We start from the raw sequence: 17,654 nt of genomic DNA, 5'->3' as shown, positions 1-17,654 counted from the left end.
GCTGCTCACATGATTGTATCATACAGCCTCCTGCTTTACTTGTATCAAACAGCCTCTCCGCCAGGCTTGTTATGGCGCAGACGCATAGAAAGTCCGTGGCCGTACATGTGAGAGTGTAGATTGAAAGGGTATATGCTTCAAGGCAATCGCGCTAATTTGGTTAGTCATTGCATCATTCAAGCTCTGAAAAGACCCACCTTGCATTCATGATAGTTCAAAGACATACTGAAGGGAATTTCAGATTGCGTTGAGAAAATTCTCGATTCACAGTCATTCTTTCAATTCCACACTTTCGAACGCACGAGAAGGGATTACTCTTTATGAAACTCATCTGTACCGCGCCACATGCACAGTAACAAGTAGAAACATAGGGAGTGGTTTTACATCTGTACTCCGCCGCCCCCACATGTTGTGATAAACGTCGTCCAATCATTGGCCGTGTCCACATTATCGTGTAGTGTCGTGCAAAAACGGCGCAGCACCGGCGAAAAGGGACCCAGTCAGATCGTTGAAAAGAGTCGCCTGATTTGTTTTGCTTTGCATCGTGCGTGCGCTAATGAGAATACTGCAACAGACGTACTCCCCTGATCAGCGGTTCGCCGGCCATGCAGTTACCGTTTTCAATGCAGTAGAGCGCTTCGATAAAAATAGAGAGAGAGTAGATGCTCAACAAAAGCAGGGCACTCAAATCATTCGCGGCTCGTGTCCTCATCTAACAGCACTCATTATCCTGCCGTGGTTTGTTCACTTGCGTTACCCACGGCGGAGCACGACGTAGATGTAGCCGCTCCAAGAACGTGTGCCGTTTCCTGCATTTTCTTGCGTGTTCCTCCGAAGCGGTGCTACGCTCGGATATCATTCAGAAAGATATGTGAGAAAGACAAACTTTACATCGTGGGGTACCTTCCTTATACCAATGTTGAAGCAGGTGCTGCTAGCGGTAACGTCTCGTCCGTTCGCTTGCTCGATGCGTGTTTGTTATCTGGGCAAGTTCAGTAACTCTTGCGACGACGACGCAACGTCTTTCAGCGGGAGGCGACGGTGATCCGTCGCCAATCTCAGCGACATCCGGGAGCATTGGTGAAACGACACGGGCCTCCATGCACAGCTGACCAGCGCTCGCTACCCGTCTCTGTCGAATCGAGCTCTGACACCGGTCTGATAGAGTCAAGCTCTGACAAGCGGTTGCTATTCGGTGACTGAGGTGGATCGTCGCCCGGTAATTCTTGAACTGCATTGTGGTCTTGGTAAATTGCTGAATAGACATCCTGGTCTCTAGACGGGTCTTGGGATTTCCCGTTTTGCTCTTCATGCGGATACCCAGTTGTATAGTCGTTATCTTTCGAATCATTGCGTCGCTTGCGCTTGCGCATGATGGACCATATCAAGAGAGCGGCGATGGCGAGCCCAGCCACCACGACTCCGCCAGCAATACCGCCAGTGGCTTTTGGACCCAGCCCTGAAGACGCGCCCGCTGCCGGTGCTACACCTGTTGTCGAAACCGAGAAACTCAGTGCTGACGTTGGTGCCGTTGTTGATGTGAACAGCGTTGTTGGGGCGAATGCAGATGTGGAAGCCTTTATAGAAGACGTCGATAGAGGCGTCGAATAATAAGGTGGTAATATAGCGCTTGTGCCTGTCGGCAGATACTTTACAAGCGGGTTCGTAGGATCGATGACCGATGTGATGAAGACTTGTTGAGACGCACACATTCTTAACACGCCGTTGACGAAGCCTGCAGCAAGTAAGCCTTGTCATCTAATCACCGGCCTCGCTACATACTTGATTGCGCGCGCGTCGCGCATGAGTTGACAATACAAGATAGCGGCGTCTCACTGTTCAGCAGCTGCGTGATCCATTCCCTCTTGAGACACATGCAATCGTATTTGCTGACTGCGCAAATCATGCCCGCGGACGTCAGAGTGTAGTCGAGACATGATTCCTGCCGAAATTAGTCCTGGCATCAGTACGTGAATTTCCCGACTTACGATGCATCGTGCATAGTCCCAAGAGGATTGCATAATTGCGGTTAGGTTCAAAAGTTCATCGCCCGAAGGCAACTACTTAATCACCATCCAGTCGATCAGACGATGACAGAAGACTTTAAGCTAAACTCAGGGACATCTTCCCATATGCTGCGTGACATGTAGAAGTTAATGTAGTGATTGTCCATCTGCACTGTGCCGCATTGTGGTTTGCTGTCGACCAATGACTGGACGTGCCAACGTTCTCGTCATGCGCAAAAGCGGCGCAGCACGTTCCCCGCAAGATCATCAACAAAACTATCGACTGATGTGTTATAGTTCATATTGTTCGCGCACTAGACGCCCGGGCTTTCCCTTCTGATCCCTTATGTCCGCACTCGCTGTCTACTCGGCACAATATTTATCGTCAGGGATTCCAGTTCCGAACGATTCGTTTTTCGCTCTTATCTCCCATGTACCTCTAGCATTGCATCAAACTTAGATAATGGACGATCAGAGTTTAGTTCGTGCAGGCATGGGTTGTCCCCGAGTAGTTCCCAGGTCACGGACGGAAGCTGGCAGCCGCCCACCCCTTTGATCTCTGCTTCATGCGCTTCCAATTCGCTTCTCTACTCCTTCATTGTACTGCATTATCCCCATACTATACAAGTGCCCGTAAGAATGAGAGCAATACCAACTGTTGTAGCAATCACCGCTATTCCGCCTGTCGCGGCCGCGCCTAGATAAGGGGTATCTGATATTGAATAATGGTAAGGTCGTAATGGAATAGCGAGCTTTAAGATTTCTGTAGTCAAGTTAATGGAGATAGGATAGACGGCTTTGAAATTTGACGTGATGAGCAAGTCGGAACTGGAGGGTTGAGTTTTGGTGATTGAATTCAATGAGTTGGGATCGAAGGCCTGGAATTTGGAAGTCGTGAAGGATGCAGAACTAGAGCTTTGGGCTTGGGTATAGGTATCCGCCGGTTTGTATAAGGTCGCGAAAGCTATCGATGAAGATGTCGATGAAGATGTCGATGAATTGACGAAGTCTGAGCTAGAACTTTTGAGCTAAGATCGGGCGTCTTTGGTAGAAGAAAATGTGGTCTTTCCATGCGAAAAGGTGACATGTGCTTCCACTCGATAAGAGTTACGTGAGAAATATTGACTATGGTTGGAATTTGTCATGTAAAGAGCGGCCAGTCTGGGAAGCTCGAGCGACCGCGCGAACGCGCTGGTAAAGGTGTGCCACGTGAACTTTGCTTTTCACGCCACACCCACACAGAGTCTTTGGGATTCGCCACAAAGGCGTTCAGAACCGCGCTAGAAGTGTCAAGAGAGCCTCAGAAGTAGAGTAGTGAATCATTAGTTATTAGAGATGCTAGGTATCTTTCGCTGAATATTGGTATGTGTGTAGAGCGTCACAGGCTAAGTTGCACTCTAGCTCCCAGTCGGTACGGTCAAGACAGAGGTCATCGATGTGATACTTGCGATAGATTGAGCTGGATCATCGCATCCAATGCGCGCAAAAGATACATCGTCAATCCGGATTGCGTTGTACTCATTCCCCCTCCGTGTAGCGTTGAAGTCGTTTTTACAAATGTTGCCCACCCAGAGGACACCAGCGGTGGCCTTTGGGTACAATATAGTGAAATTGTGTGTGTACGCGCGGAGAGCGATGACCGAGAAGGGCATCGCGAGTATGATCTTGTCGTCGAACTTGACAGTCAAATTGCAATCATTCTTTACACCAGGAGAGCTGATTGACATTATGTTAGTGATTGATCGAGATAGCAAAACTTTGAACTGCTATTGTAAAGAGTCTTACCTGGAGAGAATAGAGACATCTATGATATATTAGTACGTCCAGATAGACGCGAAAAGGCATTGGAACTTACTGTAAGGGGCGAACGGAGTTAAACCCGAGATCGTTCTATACAGAGATGCGAAAGGCCCGAATAGTACCCTACAACATGGTCAGACTTGTGATATTCAAGGGGAAATATAATGCACGAACACAGCTCCCTTGTTACTTGTGTCGACTGCCTGACTGGTACCACTATACGGCACAGGTAGAACTTGACCTCTCCAGCTCTCCTGACTGGTCCATCCCAGCACCGGATTTTCTTGAGTTGCATCGTAATCGGCAAAGTTACCGTTAAAGGCCGCGTTCCGAGGTTGAGTTTGAAGTGATTGAAGTAGATTCTCTTCAACGCAAGTGCAACGAGGGACGAGAGCGACATCTTGTAATTTCGGCGCGCCCACCGTCACGCTAGTATCAGAGACCGGACAAACAACGTTGAATTGTAGTGTAGGATTCGGCACCGTGGGGCGGTAGATGATAGCCGGCGATCTAATGAGTTTTGAGGTAGCGGCGGCGTAGGGACCGTTTTGTATGTATGCCAAAGTGTAGTAATAGCCTACACAATACCGAGAGATTGCTATGTTGTCCATATATGCTGTTATGTTACAGCAGCTATTAGAGCCGGATGATAGCAAAATTTCCGTTCTGCCGATCGTCAGAAAGACCAGAGCACGAGAGTAGACAGCATTAAAACTTACGCGCTGTAGAAGGTGAGCACATACTCAATCCCAACAGTCAGATTGTTGATCGGTATAGTGATTTTCTGATACGGAACACTCGATGCGGCAGCGACTGGTACGCTACGGTACGTCGACGAGGGAGCGACTAATGCATTGGTGGACACTGGACAATCCCGCACGCGATTACACGTAGCTCTCGGTCTTGGGTTGCATCCAAGATCAGGAGCAATAGCTGAGCTTGAGGACATGATTGAACTCTCCGAAGTGACCGCAGAGGTGCTCGTTATCACTAGCGTTGATGACGCTTCTGAACTATCTGAGCTACCCATACCTAAGGTTGTGCTTGCAGTGATCGAAAAATTGCTTTCCTCCATTATAGATGTTGCGGTCGAGGTACTTAAATGGGAAATCTCTGCCGAAGACGAAGTGGCGGATGCATCTGAGGATACGCTCGAGGCAGTAGTTGAGAGAGATGGACTTTCGTCCGAAGTCGTCGTTACGCTCTCTTTGTTGGTAGGATCCACCGAAGATGCTATTGTACCGCTTGCCGACGCGGAGATGGGGCTATCCGTAATGGTGCTAGATGACAGACTAATGTCTGAGCTGATAGTAACGCTGGGTAGCGAAAGAGTTGGAGTTATCTCCATTAAAGTAAAAGACTCGCTATAAGTAAAGCTCGATGACGAGAGCACTCGGGAAACTGTGGTCGTGGAAGTATGACTAGTTTCTGATGACGTGGTGCTCGAACTTGCAAGACTTGACGACGAGAGAGCAAACACCGACGTGGACTCCATGATGGACATGGGTACCGGAGTAGGTGTCAGAGTAGTTGTAGAACTAGCGGCTGAGCTGGAGATGAGCCTCGTAGTGTCGGTAGAAGATGTGCTTATAAAAGCAGTCGATGAGGAAGGTTCGGAAGATGATAATGGACTAGAGAAGGCAGAACTCAAACTCGAAGATACGGTGGGAGGGAAGGCGGTACTGGATGGCTTCGTAGAGACATCAGAGCCTAGGGAGCTTGAAGCAGCCACAGATGGAACAGGAGGAGCGCTTGAGCTGCTGGATGTAGGCAAACTTGATAAGCCAGTAGGAGAAGTCGAGGAGGAGGGTATGGACGACGGTGTGCGGATGGATGACGATAACGGGGAGCTCATCGACTCCGTGGATGAACGAAGGCCAGAAGATGACCTTGACGAGCTGTCCTTGCAACGGCCAAATCCGGGCTGACATTTACTCCCGCAGTACGCATCAGTGGATCCACAGTACGAGTACTGACTACAGCAGTCGCCATAGTTCGAGCCAAGACAGGTCATGCCCTTGGGTGAAGCATTGTTAAGGTTTCCGCATCGAGCGTTGGTCGTAACTTTGAGCGTCACCGAAGGCGCGGATGAAGACGCTGTTCGAGTCGCTGGAGAGGCGGTGCTTAGTTTTGTAGAAGAAGGAGAGATTGAGTCTGGGATAATGTTACAGACTTGCTTAGACCAATGTGTGGGAAAGGCTTACTCTTGCAGACTCCATGGCTAGCTTGACACCCACGACCACAATATGCCTAGACAAGGTTAGTTTCTCGCGGACATAGATACTGGATCTTGCGCACCTCTGTAAATCCACAGTAAGAATACTGGCTGCAGCAGTCACCAAATCAGCTGCCCTTACATGTCAGACCGAAAGCCGGGCCACAACGAGCCGAGTTGCTGATCCCTTGAGCGACCGTGAGAGGCGCGAGAGCGACAATGAGCCACGCAAAGACGCGCATGGTGATCGAAAATTGTGTGAGTGAAGTCGCGATACCAGAGTTAAATCAAGGCTTCACAAGCGAACGAGGCTTTATGGGGAAGCATCATGGTGGCATTGTACGCGAATCGCTAGCATAATGCGGTAGTGATATAACGGACCGGCGTGTTTATGTTTCCCGAGCTACGAGCCGGCGATTTTGTGGCGCCTTGGACTCAGCTGAGGCTCTTCCAAGAAAAATATGGCCGAGGAAGACCTTCTCTTATAGCGTATCAAAACATGTCATTGAGAGGAAAATAAGTAGAGGTAGGCAGCCCTAATTTGCAGTAGACACCTCTGTCTTCGCGATGAAGACGCATGCATTTAGATTCACTTTCCAAAGTCTTACTTTACGCATGTGGAAAAGAAGGTTGTTCTCGACTGGAGATCTCCTGAGCTAGAACGTTGGGCCATCCCAAATTCAGCCGCGCGTAGCCTTGCGCAGTCCGAGCTGCGCATGTTCATAGCTACGCCACTGGCAACCCCGAGAACGTTCAGTGTAAATGGGCGGCGGGGGGAAGTCTCTTACAGTCAAGCAGACCTCGGGACACGAAGATATGAAATGACGGATGACATCAATCGATGGCCAGAGTATTGAGATTTGGAAAGCGCTAAATATGTTCCGACACAGCGTCGTCTGGAGTAGGAAGCTATAGCGGGCAAAGGTAATGGCTTTCCCAATCTGTCTCCTCAGAACAGATTCTTTAAGCAACACACAGGACACGGCGTGTGAAGGACAGGATCGCCGAAGGGGTAAGACTTTCAGCGGGTCAGATGCGTCCGGTACTAACCCGATTTGTGCTAGCACAAGGAGAAGAAGAGTGTGATCTTCTTTTTTGGGATGAAGGCAGCAGTACAGTCCATAGTGGAGTTTGCCCCCTTGCAGACGAGCGCGAAGACAAGAATGACGTTTCTCGATACAATCTGGTCGCGCCGATTTCTCACAAGCAATTTGTCGCCAACTTCGCCACTCCCAAGGCCATTAGCGGAAAGACTCCAGGGTTCGGTAATCGAGAAAGTGGTTCTTCCCGAAGGCTTCTGCATGAGAAGAAGTGTCCCGTCGCCCAAGGATCTTGGCAGTACTATGTCTCGAACTATTCGCTGAGTGTCAGTCGTGCTCAGCGGGGACTCGTCCGAGTTTGATTGCAGCGGCTGAAACGGTCGACGCACGACGGGACGGTATACGCGATGTGATTGGTGGCAGCTCATCCCATAGTCGCACGACGAACGTTGACCATTCATTTTTTCGGTTCATGGACTTCACTACTCTGATTTGCAGCTGTGACCGAACTCTGGGTTGCGATGCGCTTATCTTGAGGGACTTCATGGTAATTCCTGCAAAGATGCCTGTCCTCGCGCATGGTGGCTGAACTGGATTCGGCGGTATCGGAAGGTATTGGGGCCAAGGTGGTTCCCGATTAGGTGGGCAGCACTGTAGGTTGGCCACAAGCGTGACGGTACTCTTCTTCATCATGCCGAACACGAGCGTAGCGATTAATAAACTTACTGTTCACGTGCGCGGGGTCCGCTCACGATGGACAATAATTCTGGAGGAGATGTTCGAAGGTTTCCAACAACAAGCATACCGAAGTCATGCTCCCTAGGCCGCCAGGAAAAAGTAATTAAGTCTCAGCCTTGCGATATAAACTGCATATGCAGCCCCCGCACCGAAGGATCTGCAACGATAGAGATCTTTGCCACTTCCATTCGTTGATACGCGTAAATCGACCAGGTTCAATTCTACCAGCACATCGTCATTGGGGAGGCCAAGAATGTGGTCGTTGGATGTGTCTCTGCTTTCAAGCCATAGCCCCCAGGTACTGGCAGGCTCAGGCGAGAGCTCCTCCAGTGCCAATGTGACACCACATAAACGGACTTGGCCTGATATACCGGCCATGGACTCTGAGACGTGAAGTAGCCCATGGATTTTCTGCCTCAAGGTCGTTGCAAGAAAACTTCCAAGTCCTGAAGAATCAACTTCAACTGGCTATCGCCGCCATGTCAACGACAGTCAGTACCCGAGGATCAGTCTTGGCATCCAGGAGTAGCAGCGTCGTCGCAACCAAGATCTTCATCGACTTAGTACCTGAGTACTACCAACTGCAGTCATGTGCAGTACCACCAGTCTCCGCTATCGTTCGTGCGATGGCGTCGGGATGTGGTGATGGATCTCAGATGACTTCATACGTGTGCTTTTGCTATGACAGCTCTACACATTACAACAGCCTTATTGGTGCCGATGTTTCGACTGCCTGTAATGATCAGGCACAGGCTACTTCTGCCCAGGATGTATTCTCCAAGTACTGCCAAATGGGTTTAACTCGAGGAATCACACCGGTCGGTAAGTGAAAAGATCCGACTGCTTACAACTCGAAGACGAATGCTAATGATGACGTGCAGCTGCAACTGCTTCGACCACGGGTGTGGCTCCCGCAAAAACATTGATTTCGCCATTGAGCTCGGCGGTGTCCAGCATGACACAGAACAGTTCATCGGTGACGTCGAGTTCGTCCGCGAACTCGGTCGCTTCAGCTGCCACAACACCTTCATCTACGCCCACTCCCAAGAGTTCGAGTGATCGAACGACTACAATCGCAGTTGCGGTGGTCGTCCCCGTTGTAGTCATCGCTCTCATCCTTGGTCTATTCTTGGCCTACCGCCGTCGACAACCAAACCCAGAAACTTCGGAGATGGGAGAGGGCAAGATAGAAGAGATGCCTGGTGATTTACCAACTGAGGAGTACGAAAAGAGTACTGCGGAGCTGGCAACGGTAACCCACACTACCTATGCGGAGCTGCCAGGAGATCGAAGGAGTTTGGTGGAGTTGCCGATATCCAAGGACGGCACAAATGTTTTCCAGGTAGATGGTGGTCATAGAGATGGTCTCAACAGTGGTTTGTGATAACTGTAACAAAAGTTTACAGTCAAGTGCGCGAGGCACCCAGATGGTTCTTGGTCATACTTCGTAGAAGTCCGTAATTTAAGCCTGAAAACCTCATACATTAAAGACGTTGTTGCGTTTAGTCGTTCTTGTCTATATTCTTCGTGGTTATTACGCTGTGTAGGTTTGATACGTATCGCGGTATGTGATGATAGACCACCAGTGAGCGATGCTTTTATTGATGAAGGTGCGGGTTGCGCATGGTGATTCGGACCGCCGGGAATAATCATCCCCGATGCGGCCCGTATTACGACACCTTGAGCCTCAACTTACTCCTTACACCAAACGATCTGGCGAACTACGTATCCTGCTTCTAAGCGCATCTGAGATATGAAAATTGCACTTCTAGATCCCAAGGCGACTAGAAACGGATGAATCGTGTCTTCATGGCTTTTGTCTGAAGTTGTTCACGCGCGGTGGGAAGCTCGCGCAGATTTTGACATCGTCGGGAAGACGAGATCGGGTGCATTTGGACTCAAAGAAGGTGATCCGAGAACATCAAATTTTTGCGACGTCTGCGATAAAGTGGCATCCCTCAACGCAGCCCTACTCAGGGGGCCTCGGAGACGTGACGTCCCAGACACATTTCTTTCTTATGTTGGAAAGCCACGAATCGGACATCTCACACTACATTATTCGCCGCTTCTCGTGTGCAAACACCTATTTTTGGACGCGAAACAATGTGTGTAAATCCTGCGGTGGCAAGATCGGCGCAATCTGAGTCGCAGAGCTGGCCTGAAATCCATTTCCTGGTACGTTCCTGATTCGGGGCGACGCCACCATAGAATCTTGGAAAGCCTCCAAGGTTGCGCGTGAGTACCTGGTTGCTGGCGAAGGATTCGCCATCTACACACCAAAATAACCGAGAGAGGACCCGTATCGCTGCCAGTGTTTTGGTGTTCTGCGCTAACGACAGGTCACTCCGCATGAGTAGCGGAGATGAACAGCCTGTTATCGTGCACTTGCGCCCAAAATGGAAGGTAGTTCGTCCTTACCCAAGCTTCGACAAGAACCAACGGCGAGGCTTGTCGGCTCTAGTCTTTCCTTGGATACACTAGAGACCCTGGGGGGAACATCGTTATGAATCTTGCTAACCGGAGAAGGCAGTTGCTTCGGATGCACAATACGCACGTTCCGTGCTGAGAGTATATAAGGAGATACGTTGCTGGGGGTTAGAAGATCTGCATCGCCTCCAGGTCCCTCAACTCAGGCTCTACTTCCCACGGTGGCAAAGATGGCGCCCATCCTCTCGTTCCTTGTTGGCTCTCTCCTGGCGGTTCGCGCTCTTGCTGAGCCATTTGAGAAGCTGTTCAGCACCCCGGAAGGTATGTTCCTTTATTTTCACACGCACAATCCCTACTGACGTCGATGCAGGATGGAAGATGCAAGGTCTTGCTACCAATGAGCAGATCGTCAAGCTCCAGATTGCTCTTCAGCAAGGCGATGTTGCAGGTTTCGAGCAACATGTGATTGACATCTCAACGCCTAGCCACCCGAGCTATGGTGCTCACTATGGCTCGCATGAGGAGATGAAGAGGATGATCCAGCCAAGCAGCGAGACAGTCGCTTCTGTGTCTGCATGGCTGAAGGCCGCCGGTATCAACGACGCTGAGATTGACAGCGACTGGGTCACCTTCAAGACGACCGTTGGCGTTGCCAACAAGATGCTCGACACCAAGTTCGCTTGGTACGTGAGCGAGGAGGCCAAGCCCCGCAAGGTCCTTCGCACACTCGAGTACTCTGTACCAGATGATGTTGCAGAACACATCAACTTGATCCAGCCCACTACTCGGTTTGCTGCGATCCGCCAAAACCACGAGGTTGCGCACGAGATTGTTGGTCTTCAGTTCGCTGCTCTTGCCAACAACACCGTTAACTGCGATGCCACCATCACTCCCCAGTGCTTGAAGACTCTTTACAAGATTGACTACAAGGCCGATCCCAAGAGTGGTTCCAAGGTCGCTTTTGCTTCGTATTTGGAGCAGTACGCGCGTTACAATGACCTCGCCCTCTTCGAGAAGGCCTTCCTCCCCGAAGCAGTTGGCCAGAACTTCTCTGTCGTCCAGTTCAGCGGCGGTCTCAACGACCAGAACACCACGCAAGACAGTGGCGAGGCCAACTTGGACTTGCAGTACATTGTCGGTGTCAGCGCTCCTCTTCCCGTCACCGAGTTCAGCACCGGTGGTCGCGGCCCATGGGTCGCTGACCTAGACCAACCTGACGAGGCGGACAGCGCCAACGAGCCCTACCTTGAATTCCTTCAGGGTGTGCTCAAACTTCCCCAGTCTGAGCTACCTCAGGTCATCTCCACATCCTATGGCGAGAATGAGCAGAGTGTACCTAAGTCATACGCTCTCTCCGTCTGCAACTTGTTCGCCCAACTCGGTTCCCGTGGCGTCTCCGTCATCTTCTCTTCTGGTGACAGCGGCCCTGGATCCGCATGCCAGAGCAACGACGGCAAGAACACGACCAAGTTCCAGCCTCAGTACCCCGCTGCCTGCCCCTTTGTCACCTCGGTTGGATCGACTCGCTACCTCAACGAGACCGCAACCGGCTTCTCATCTGGTGGTTTCTCCGACTACTGGAAGCGCCCATCGTACCAGGACGATGCTGTTAAGGCGTATTTCCACCACCTCGGTGAGAAATTCAAGCCATACTTCAACCGCCACGGCCGTGGATTCCCCGACGTTGCAACCCAGGGATATGGCTTCCGCGTCTACGACCAGGGCAAGCTCAAGGGTCTCCAAGGTACTTCTGCCTCCGCGCCTGCATTCGCCGGTGTGATTGGTCTCCTCAACGACGCGCGATTGAAGGCGAAGAAGCCTACCTTGGGATTCCTAAACCCACTGCTTTACTCTAACTCAGACGCGCTAAATGACATTGTTCTCGGTGGAAGCAAGGGATGCGATGGTCATGCTCGCTTTAACGGGCCGCCAAATGGCAGCCCAGTAATCCCATATGCGGGATGGAACGCGACTGCTGGGTGGGATCCAGTGACTGGTCTTGGAACGCCGAACTTCCCCAAGCTTCTTAAGGCTGCGGTGCCTAGCCGGTACAGGGCGTGAAGCTAATCAATGTTGACCTAGGCGGCAGATCATCTTGTGCACTTCTAAATCCTTGTATATAAATATAGTACACGGGAATTTTGCCATTTACGTCTTTGAAGTCCTGTGTGAACCACGTGCAACGACCGAAATTTTATCTTCTTATGAAGGACAGGAATAATAGGAGGCTCCGTATTAACTTTCGGAGCGTGAACCTTCGTTTCAAAATGATGCTGTCGTCTTGTACAGTTACAAGACCATCTCGTTGCGCACGTAATGCACGTACCTCGGCTGTCAGACAAGTGTACCTGCATTTACCCCACACTACCCAGTATGTATCCGAGACTAGCCCATCACGACTTAACAGACCATCATTTCCCACCGTCTACCCCAAGGATCTAAACCAACCGCAACCCCCATCCTGGATCTAAAAAAAGATTGTGTACACTCGTGCAATCCGCTCTCCACCACAATGTCCCCCCCTTCCCCAACCCTAACCTTCAACTTCGACATATCCTGCCCTTTCGCTTACATTGCCTCAACCCGAGTCCGCGCTCTCGCCACACGCACAAACACTACTCTAACCCTCCGCCCCGTCCTGCTAGGCGCCATATACCGTTCAACAGCCGCGCCCCAAGGCGCAGCCGGCTCTGCATCCGATGTCTTCAACTCCACCAAGAAGCGTGTGACTGCCGCATCCATGGGGCGCACATTGCGCCGGTACGGCGTAGGATTCAAGCAGCCTGCAGCGCATCCGATGAAGAGCGTCAACGCGTTACGCATGTTGTACTGCGTTCGCGACGATGGGGACCGGGAAAAACTGATGCACGGGTTTTTCAATGGGTATTGGGTTTCCGGGCGTGACATGACCGATCCCTCCGTCCTGGTATCCATAGCGAAAGAATGCGGGATTGGCGGTTTGGATGAAGCATGTTTTGCGAATCTAGCTGCGCGGAAAGAATTGGAAAGTGCTACAGCAGAAGCGATTGAGCGCGGCGCATTTGGCGTGCCGGGCTTTTGGATTCCAGAGGCGGATGGGGGCAAGGGAAGGTTTTTCTGGGGTCAGGATCGGATGCATTTCGTTGAAGCCACGCTACTGAGCCTAAAGAAGGGAGAGAAAGGGTGGGCGAGTGTACCGGGTTTGCAGAGTTTGATGCCGCGCTGTATCCCTCTGCTCGATTCCCCGACTCAATTGAAGCACAAGACGAAACTGGAGTTTTGGTTCGATTTCAGCTCGCCCTGGGCGTTTCTCGGGTACACGCAACTCGCGCGCCTCCAACGCCAGTTCCCTGGTCTGGAAATCGAGCTGAAGCCATTCCTCCTGGGCATCTTGTTCCGCGAAATTGGCGCGCCGAATATGCCTATGCTAGCTACATCCGAGGCAAAAAGAGAGTGGTCGAGGCAGGACCATGTGGATTGGACGGCGTGGTGGAACGCCGTAAATGCTCAAGGGGGAACTGGAGCTGCGCGAATTGACTTCAATTGGGCGAGTGTATTTCCAATTCGGACGCCTACTGTGTTGAGGGTTGGGATTGTGGAGCCGAGGAGTGTGCCGCTGCTATGTAAGTGGCATCCTGAACTTTGACATTTCTTGACACTAATCGATATGCAGACTCGGCGTGCTGGGAGAAGGATGAGAATGTATCCGATGAGAAGGTCCTAGCAGATGTGCTTACAAAAGGTGGCTTCGATGGCGCTGATCTTATCGCGAGAGCCAATGATCTTGGAGTCAAAGCAAAACTTCGCGAGCTGACTGCTGCGGCCAAAGAACAGGGCATCTGTGGCGTGCCAACATATCAAGTCCTGCGGCAAGATGCTGGTGGCAACTGGAAGAATGTTGGCGGATTGGTATGGGGTCAAGACGAAACAAATGTGGTCGAAGACCTAATCGCTGGATGGGACCCGGAGAGCTCAAATGCGATCGCGGAGCCTAGAAAGGGCGACAAAGGAACTTCGAGAGCCGAAGCCAAACTCTAGTCGTCAGTTTGAATGTTCGACGAATCTGTTACATTAGCATCGTCCTAGACTGCCACTTCTGGTGCTTCATGAAGATCGTTTTCTTGCTCAGCGGCGCTTCGATGAAAAGAATAGCATTCAAAGCATTTTGTACAATACGGTATCTTCAATCCACCATTCAGCGAGGTTTACTGCGCTCATGCACTCATGGTAGCCATATTAGACCTTGTGATCGGCGGTCTTGCAACAACAGCAATCTGCTCGTCTAACTCTGGCAGCGAGAACATCGGTCTGCGATACGTGTATCCAACAAACGCACCCTTTTTGCGCAGCTCAAGCACCGCACGTCCGACATGTGGATCGCGAAGCAACTTGTCGCGGGGCCTCTTCTTCTCCTTCCTGCGTCGCTTGACCTTCTGAACCGAGTCGTTGATATGCGTATTCGCGGCTTGCGCAGTAATGGCGGTTGACTGAACCGTAGGCGTGATGTCATTGTCTCCAGGCTTGGGCATAACAATCTCATCTACGACCTCATAGCTGGAAGAGTCGAGGTGGTCTGACGCGCTCATGATCTCGTTTTCGTCATCGAAGTACTTGGTGATCGGCTGGTCCCCATGGACGCGTGGGACAAATGGTGGGCGAGTCATATGTAATGTCGACCACTGAATGTTGCGGAAGAAAGGATGAGACTTGATGTCCTCTGCGTCGTTCGGGTATACGATGTGCCCGGTGGTGTTGAGGTTGCGTGCGCGACGTGCCCCGACCGCCTTGTCACGAAGCACCCAGTCGTTCTCGCGATAGCGCTTTGCCGAAAGACGATCTTGACGCTCTTCAAGAAGCCTCATCATGAGGTCGATGGCATTACGCGAGACGGGCATGAGAGGTACACGATCAATGTTAGGACGGGCGAATCTCTGCTCCGGTGGGAATCGAAGCCATCTTCGGTGATCCTGATCAAGTCAGTGCAGCTCATAAAAGCGAACCTACAAACTTACCAATATGCGTGCTTTGGTTGCTTGACGATTATCGCAGAAGAAGGGAGTACAGCCGTAAAGACACTAGATACCATCAATAAGGTACGAAGCACTGAGTTTGCGTCGTACGCACCTCGTATAATATTATGCCGATGCTCCACCAGTCACAGCGTCCATCGTAATTCTCGCCACGAATGACCTCAGGCGCCATGTACTGGCTGGTACCAACGACACTTTTCGCGAACTGACGCTTCTGTGTGCGATTCAGCCAGTCAACAATGGGACCGTTCGCTCCTTCCTGCTTGGGGATAACAGGTCTGTTGGCTGGCATTCTTCCGTTGATCATGTCCAACGTCCGCCTCGCTTCTTCGCGCTCCTGTTCTTCTTGGATGTCTAGAGAGTCTCCTTGGACCTCTAAATCTAAGTCGCGAAGAAGACTGTAGCGCTGTTCATTGTAGTACGTCTGGTTATGCGACCAATGACCGTCAAACGCGAGGCCAAAGTCGGAAATTTTCAAATGGCCAGACGCTGTGATGAGGAAGTTGTCCGGCTTGACATCGCGGTGAATCCAGTTCATGCGATGGGCCTCCTCTATGCAGAGGATCATCTCGGCGAGATACCATTTTGCGACGTTTTCATCTAGGATATCTTCACGGAGAAGCAGACCGAGAAAGTCGCCGCCAACCATGTACTCCATGACAAGGTAAAGGTTTGTGTTGTCCTGGCAAGGCTGCCATTAGTGGTACCACCCGACGACAGTTCTCCGATGCTACCAAGAAGTCTCGTTCAGCTCGAAGATGGCCTTCCTGGCTGTTGCGAAGCATGTCGGACTTGCAAATGACCTTCATTGCGAACACCTGCTTGATCTTTTGAAGTGGTGGTGACAAACCTTCGAACCCGCGAACCGAGCTACCATCCACATGATCGATGGAGCGAGGTTCGCTGCCGCTGGAGCTGCTGTTGTGCTCGCTTTTCTCACGCACTAGTCGCACGACGCCGAAGCTGCCCTTTCCCAGGACTCTGACAATGTCGTAGTTGGAAACATGAACACCTTTAATACTCTGCCGAATAAGTGTTTTGGACTTCATGATGCGCACTTGGCGGAGATGATGATGTTCCGCGACATACCAGGCTCGGCGTTGCTGTTGTCGCTGCTCATTTGACAGCGCCATCGCGAAGAGCTTGCGCTCCATATTGCGACGACGCATGGAGCGAGGAGTCAATTTTGCTCCAAGGAGCTGGTTGAAGTGCGACTCAAAGAAGACCTTGGCAGCTGCGGCGTTCTCGATGGTCTTTACTGATGGTTTGGCCAGTCGCGGTGCATCCTGACGGGGAAACACTAGCCATCGGGATGTGATGCGCTCTGCCGATGGCCCGTAATCGGGAGAATCACCGGCTTGAGCATGGCCTGAGTCTCGGTTGCGGTGTGTTGTTTCAGCGGAAATGGGTGCACCCGAAGAGACGAGTGAAGTTGGCGCTGTCGATTGACTGAGTGGGTCGGTACTGCTCCAAAGAGCGCTTGGGACCTGCGATGGTAGCGAAGGTATCTCTGACGTTGGAGATTGCGACGACAGATCAGCATTTTGAGGCTTCGGTGTCGTGTCCTCGAAGTAAGTCGTCTGCACGCTAGGTCGCGAGCTCAACTTAGGGCGATGTATGATAGTGGCATTATGGAATAGAGTATTAGATATCTTGGAAGAAAGCTGCCGTGATAAGCCTGGTGTTGATCTGGTGGTGTGCAGGCCCTTGGGACGTGGGTCGCGAGGTGCCATCATAGGTTCGGACTCGCCATCGAACAGGGCGGCATTGGTGAGTTGTAAGAGAGATGAGCCTCGGTTATGAAGGGTGAGTTCAGGTATCAGTGTCGGGAGATTATGGATACTGGAGCTTTGTAGGGTATGGTGGATGATGGCTTTGACGGCTTCTGATTGCTGCGTGCTGTCTTGGGTGCTTGAACCGGAGCCATCGCTGGTTGTAGCCATTGCCGAGCTTGTGACAGGACCTGCAGTGTCTTTTAGCGAAGTTTTCGAACCAGAGGCGAGTGATAATCCCACTCTTGCCACCCCGAAAGAGAGAAAAGATGCGGATGCTGCTTTTGCGAATGTTGATGAAGGTCCGCCTGGCTGGTGTGCTTGTGCGCGGCTGAACGGGCTTGGAACTGTTGCCTAGTAGATCCTGTCCCGAGTGTTCTACGACACGGACCTTTTCTTTGCTGCGAGAAGCCCATCGTTGATTGTGCGCGTCCTTTCGCTTCCGCGTGGGCACGAGAGACATCATGCTGGCGACGATGGCAGATGGACGGTTGGTTCAAATCCCTGTGGGTTAGTAATATGCCGCAAACAGTGTTGTGGTTGCTGAGGAGTAAGATTGAGAGAGCCATGATGGAAGAGAAGGTGAAGAAGTTGAGAGTCGTAAAGAGAGGAAGAGCACCCGAGTCCGCGAAGGAGCCAAGGAAGGA

The 17,654-nt window shown here is 51.3% G+C and overlaps 9 protein-coding genes across 9 annotated transcripts; 5 read left to right on the top strand and 4 right to left on the bottom strand.

Moving 5' to 3' along the window:
- Positions 1-1,058: 1,058 nt before the first annotated feature.
- Positions 1,059-2,021, bottom strand: SNOG_09470 (hypothetical protein; the record flags this gene model as incomplete). The annotated part of the gene is made up of 3 exons (XM_001799711.1): positions 1,059-1,735; positions 1,783-1,942; positions 1,989-2,021. The coding sequence occupies 3 exons, from the start codon at positions 2,019-2,021 to the stop codon at positions 1,059-1,061; spliced, it is 870 nt and encodes a 289-aa protein (XP_001799763.1).
- Positions 2,022-3,403: 1,382 nt separating this feature from the next.
- Positions 3,404-3,733, bottom strand: SNOG_09469 (hypothetical protein; the record flags this gene model as incomplete). Its single annotated transcript, XM_001799710.1, has 1 exon — positions 3,404-3,733. The coding sequence occupies one exon, from the start codon at positions 3,731-3,733 to the stop codon at positions 3,404-3,406; it is 330 nt and encodes a 109-aa protein (XP_001799762.1).
- A 1,569-nt stretch (positions 3,734-5,302) lies between these two features.
- On the top strand, positions 5,303-5,734 carry SNOG_09468 (hypothetical protein; the record flags this gene model as incomplete). Its single annotated transcript, XM_001799709.1, has 1 exon — positions 5,303-5,734. The coding sequence occupies one exon, from the start codon at positions 5,303-5,305 to the stop codon at positions 5,732-5,734; it is 432 nt and encodes a 143-aa protein (XP_001799761.1).
- SNOG_09467 (hypothetical protein) lies at positions 5,510-6,025 on the bottom strand (the record flags this gene model as incomplete). Its single annotated transcript, XM_001799708.1, has 2 exons — positions 5,510-5,704; positions 6,011-6,025. 2 exons carry the CDS (start codon positions 6,023-6,025, stop codon positions 5,510-5,512), a joined length of 210 nt encoding a protein of 69 aa, XP_001799760.1.
- Positions 6,026-8,278: 2,253 nt separating this feature from the next.
- On the top strand, positions 8,279-9,250 carry SNOG_09466 (hypothetical protein; the record flags this gene model as incomplete). Its single annotated transcript, XM_001799707.1, has 3 exons — positions 8,279-8,621; positions 8,681-9,141; positions 9,206-9,250. 3 exons carry the CDS (start codon positions 8,279-8,281, stop codon positions 9,248-9,250), a joined length of 849 nt encoding a protein of 282 aa, XP_001799759.1.
- A 652-nt stretch (positions 9,251-9,902) lies between these two features.
- Positions 9,903-10,084, top strand: SNOG_09465 (hypothetical protein; the record flags this gene model as incomplete). The annotated part of the gene is made up of 2 exons (XM_001799706.1): positions 9,903-9,974; positions 10,028-10,084. The coding sequence occupies 2 exons, from the start codon at positions 9,903-9,905 to the stop codon at positions 10,082-10,084; spliced, it is 129 nt and encodes a 42-aa protein (XP_001799758.1).
- A 372-nt stretch (positions 10,085-10,456) lies between these two features.
- Positions 10,457-12,287, top strand: SNOG_09464 (hypothetical protein; the record flags this gene model as incomplete). Its single annotated transcript, XM_001799705.1, has 2 exons — positions 10,457-10,547; positions 10,597-12,287. 2 exons carry the CDS (start codon positions 10,457-10,459, stop codon positions 12,285-12,287), a joined length of 1,782 nt encoding a protein of 593 aa, XP_001799757.1.
- Positions 12,288-12,738: 451 nt separating this feature from the next.
- On the top strand, positions 12,739-14,243 carry SNOG_09463 (hypothetical protein; the record flags this gene model as incomplete). Its single annotated transcript, XM_001799704.1, has 2 exons — positions 12,739-13,828; positions 13,879-14,243. The coding sequence occupies 2 exons, from the start codon at positions 12,739-12,741 to the stop codon at positions 14,241-14,243; spliced, it is 1,455 nt and encodes a 484-aa protein (XP_001799756.1).
- A 176-nt stretch (positions 14,244-14,419) lies between these two features.
- On the bottom strand, positions 14,420-17,473 carry SNOG_09462 (hypothetical protein; the record flags this gene model as incomplete). The annotated part of the gene is made up of 4 exons (XM_001799703.1): positions 14,420-15,136; positions 15,330-15,917; positions 15,943-16,822; positions 17,229-17,473. The coding sequence occupies 4 exons, from the start codon at positions 17,471-17,473 to the stop codon at positions 14,420-14,422; spliced, it is 2,430 nt and encodes an 809-aa protein (XP_001799755.1).
- Between the last annotated feature and the right edge of the window lie 181 nt (positions 17,474-17,654).

The sequence above is a fragment of the Parastagonospora nodorum genome, assembly GCF_000146915.1.
Source record: "Parastagonospora nodorum SN15 chromosome Unknown scaffold_15, whole genome shotgun sequence".
NCBI classification, from domain to species: Eukaryota; Fungi; Ascomycota; class Dothideomycetes; order Pleosporales; family Phaeosphaeriaceae; genus Parastagonospora; species Parastagonospora nodorum.
This window is presented reverse-complemented; position numbering and strand designations above follow the sequence as displayed.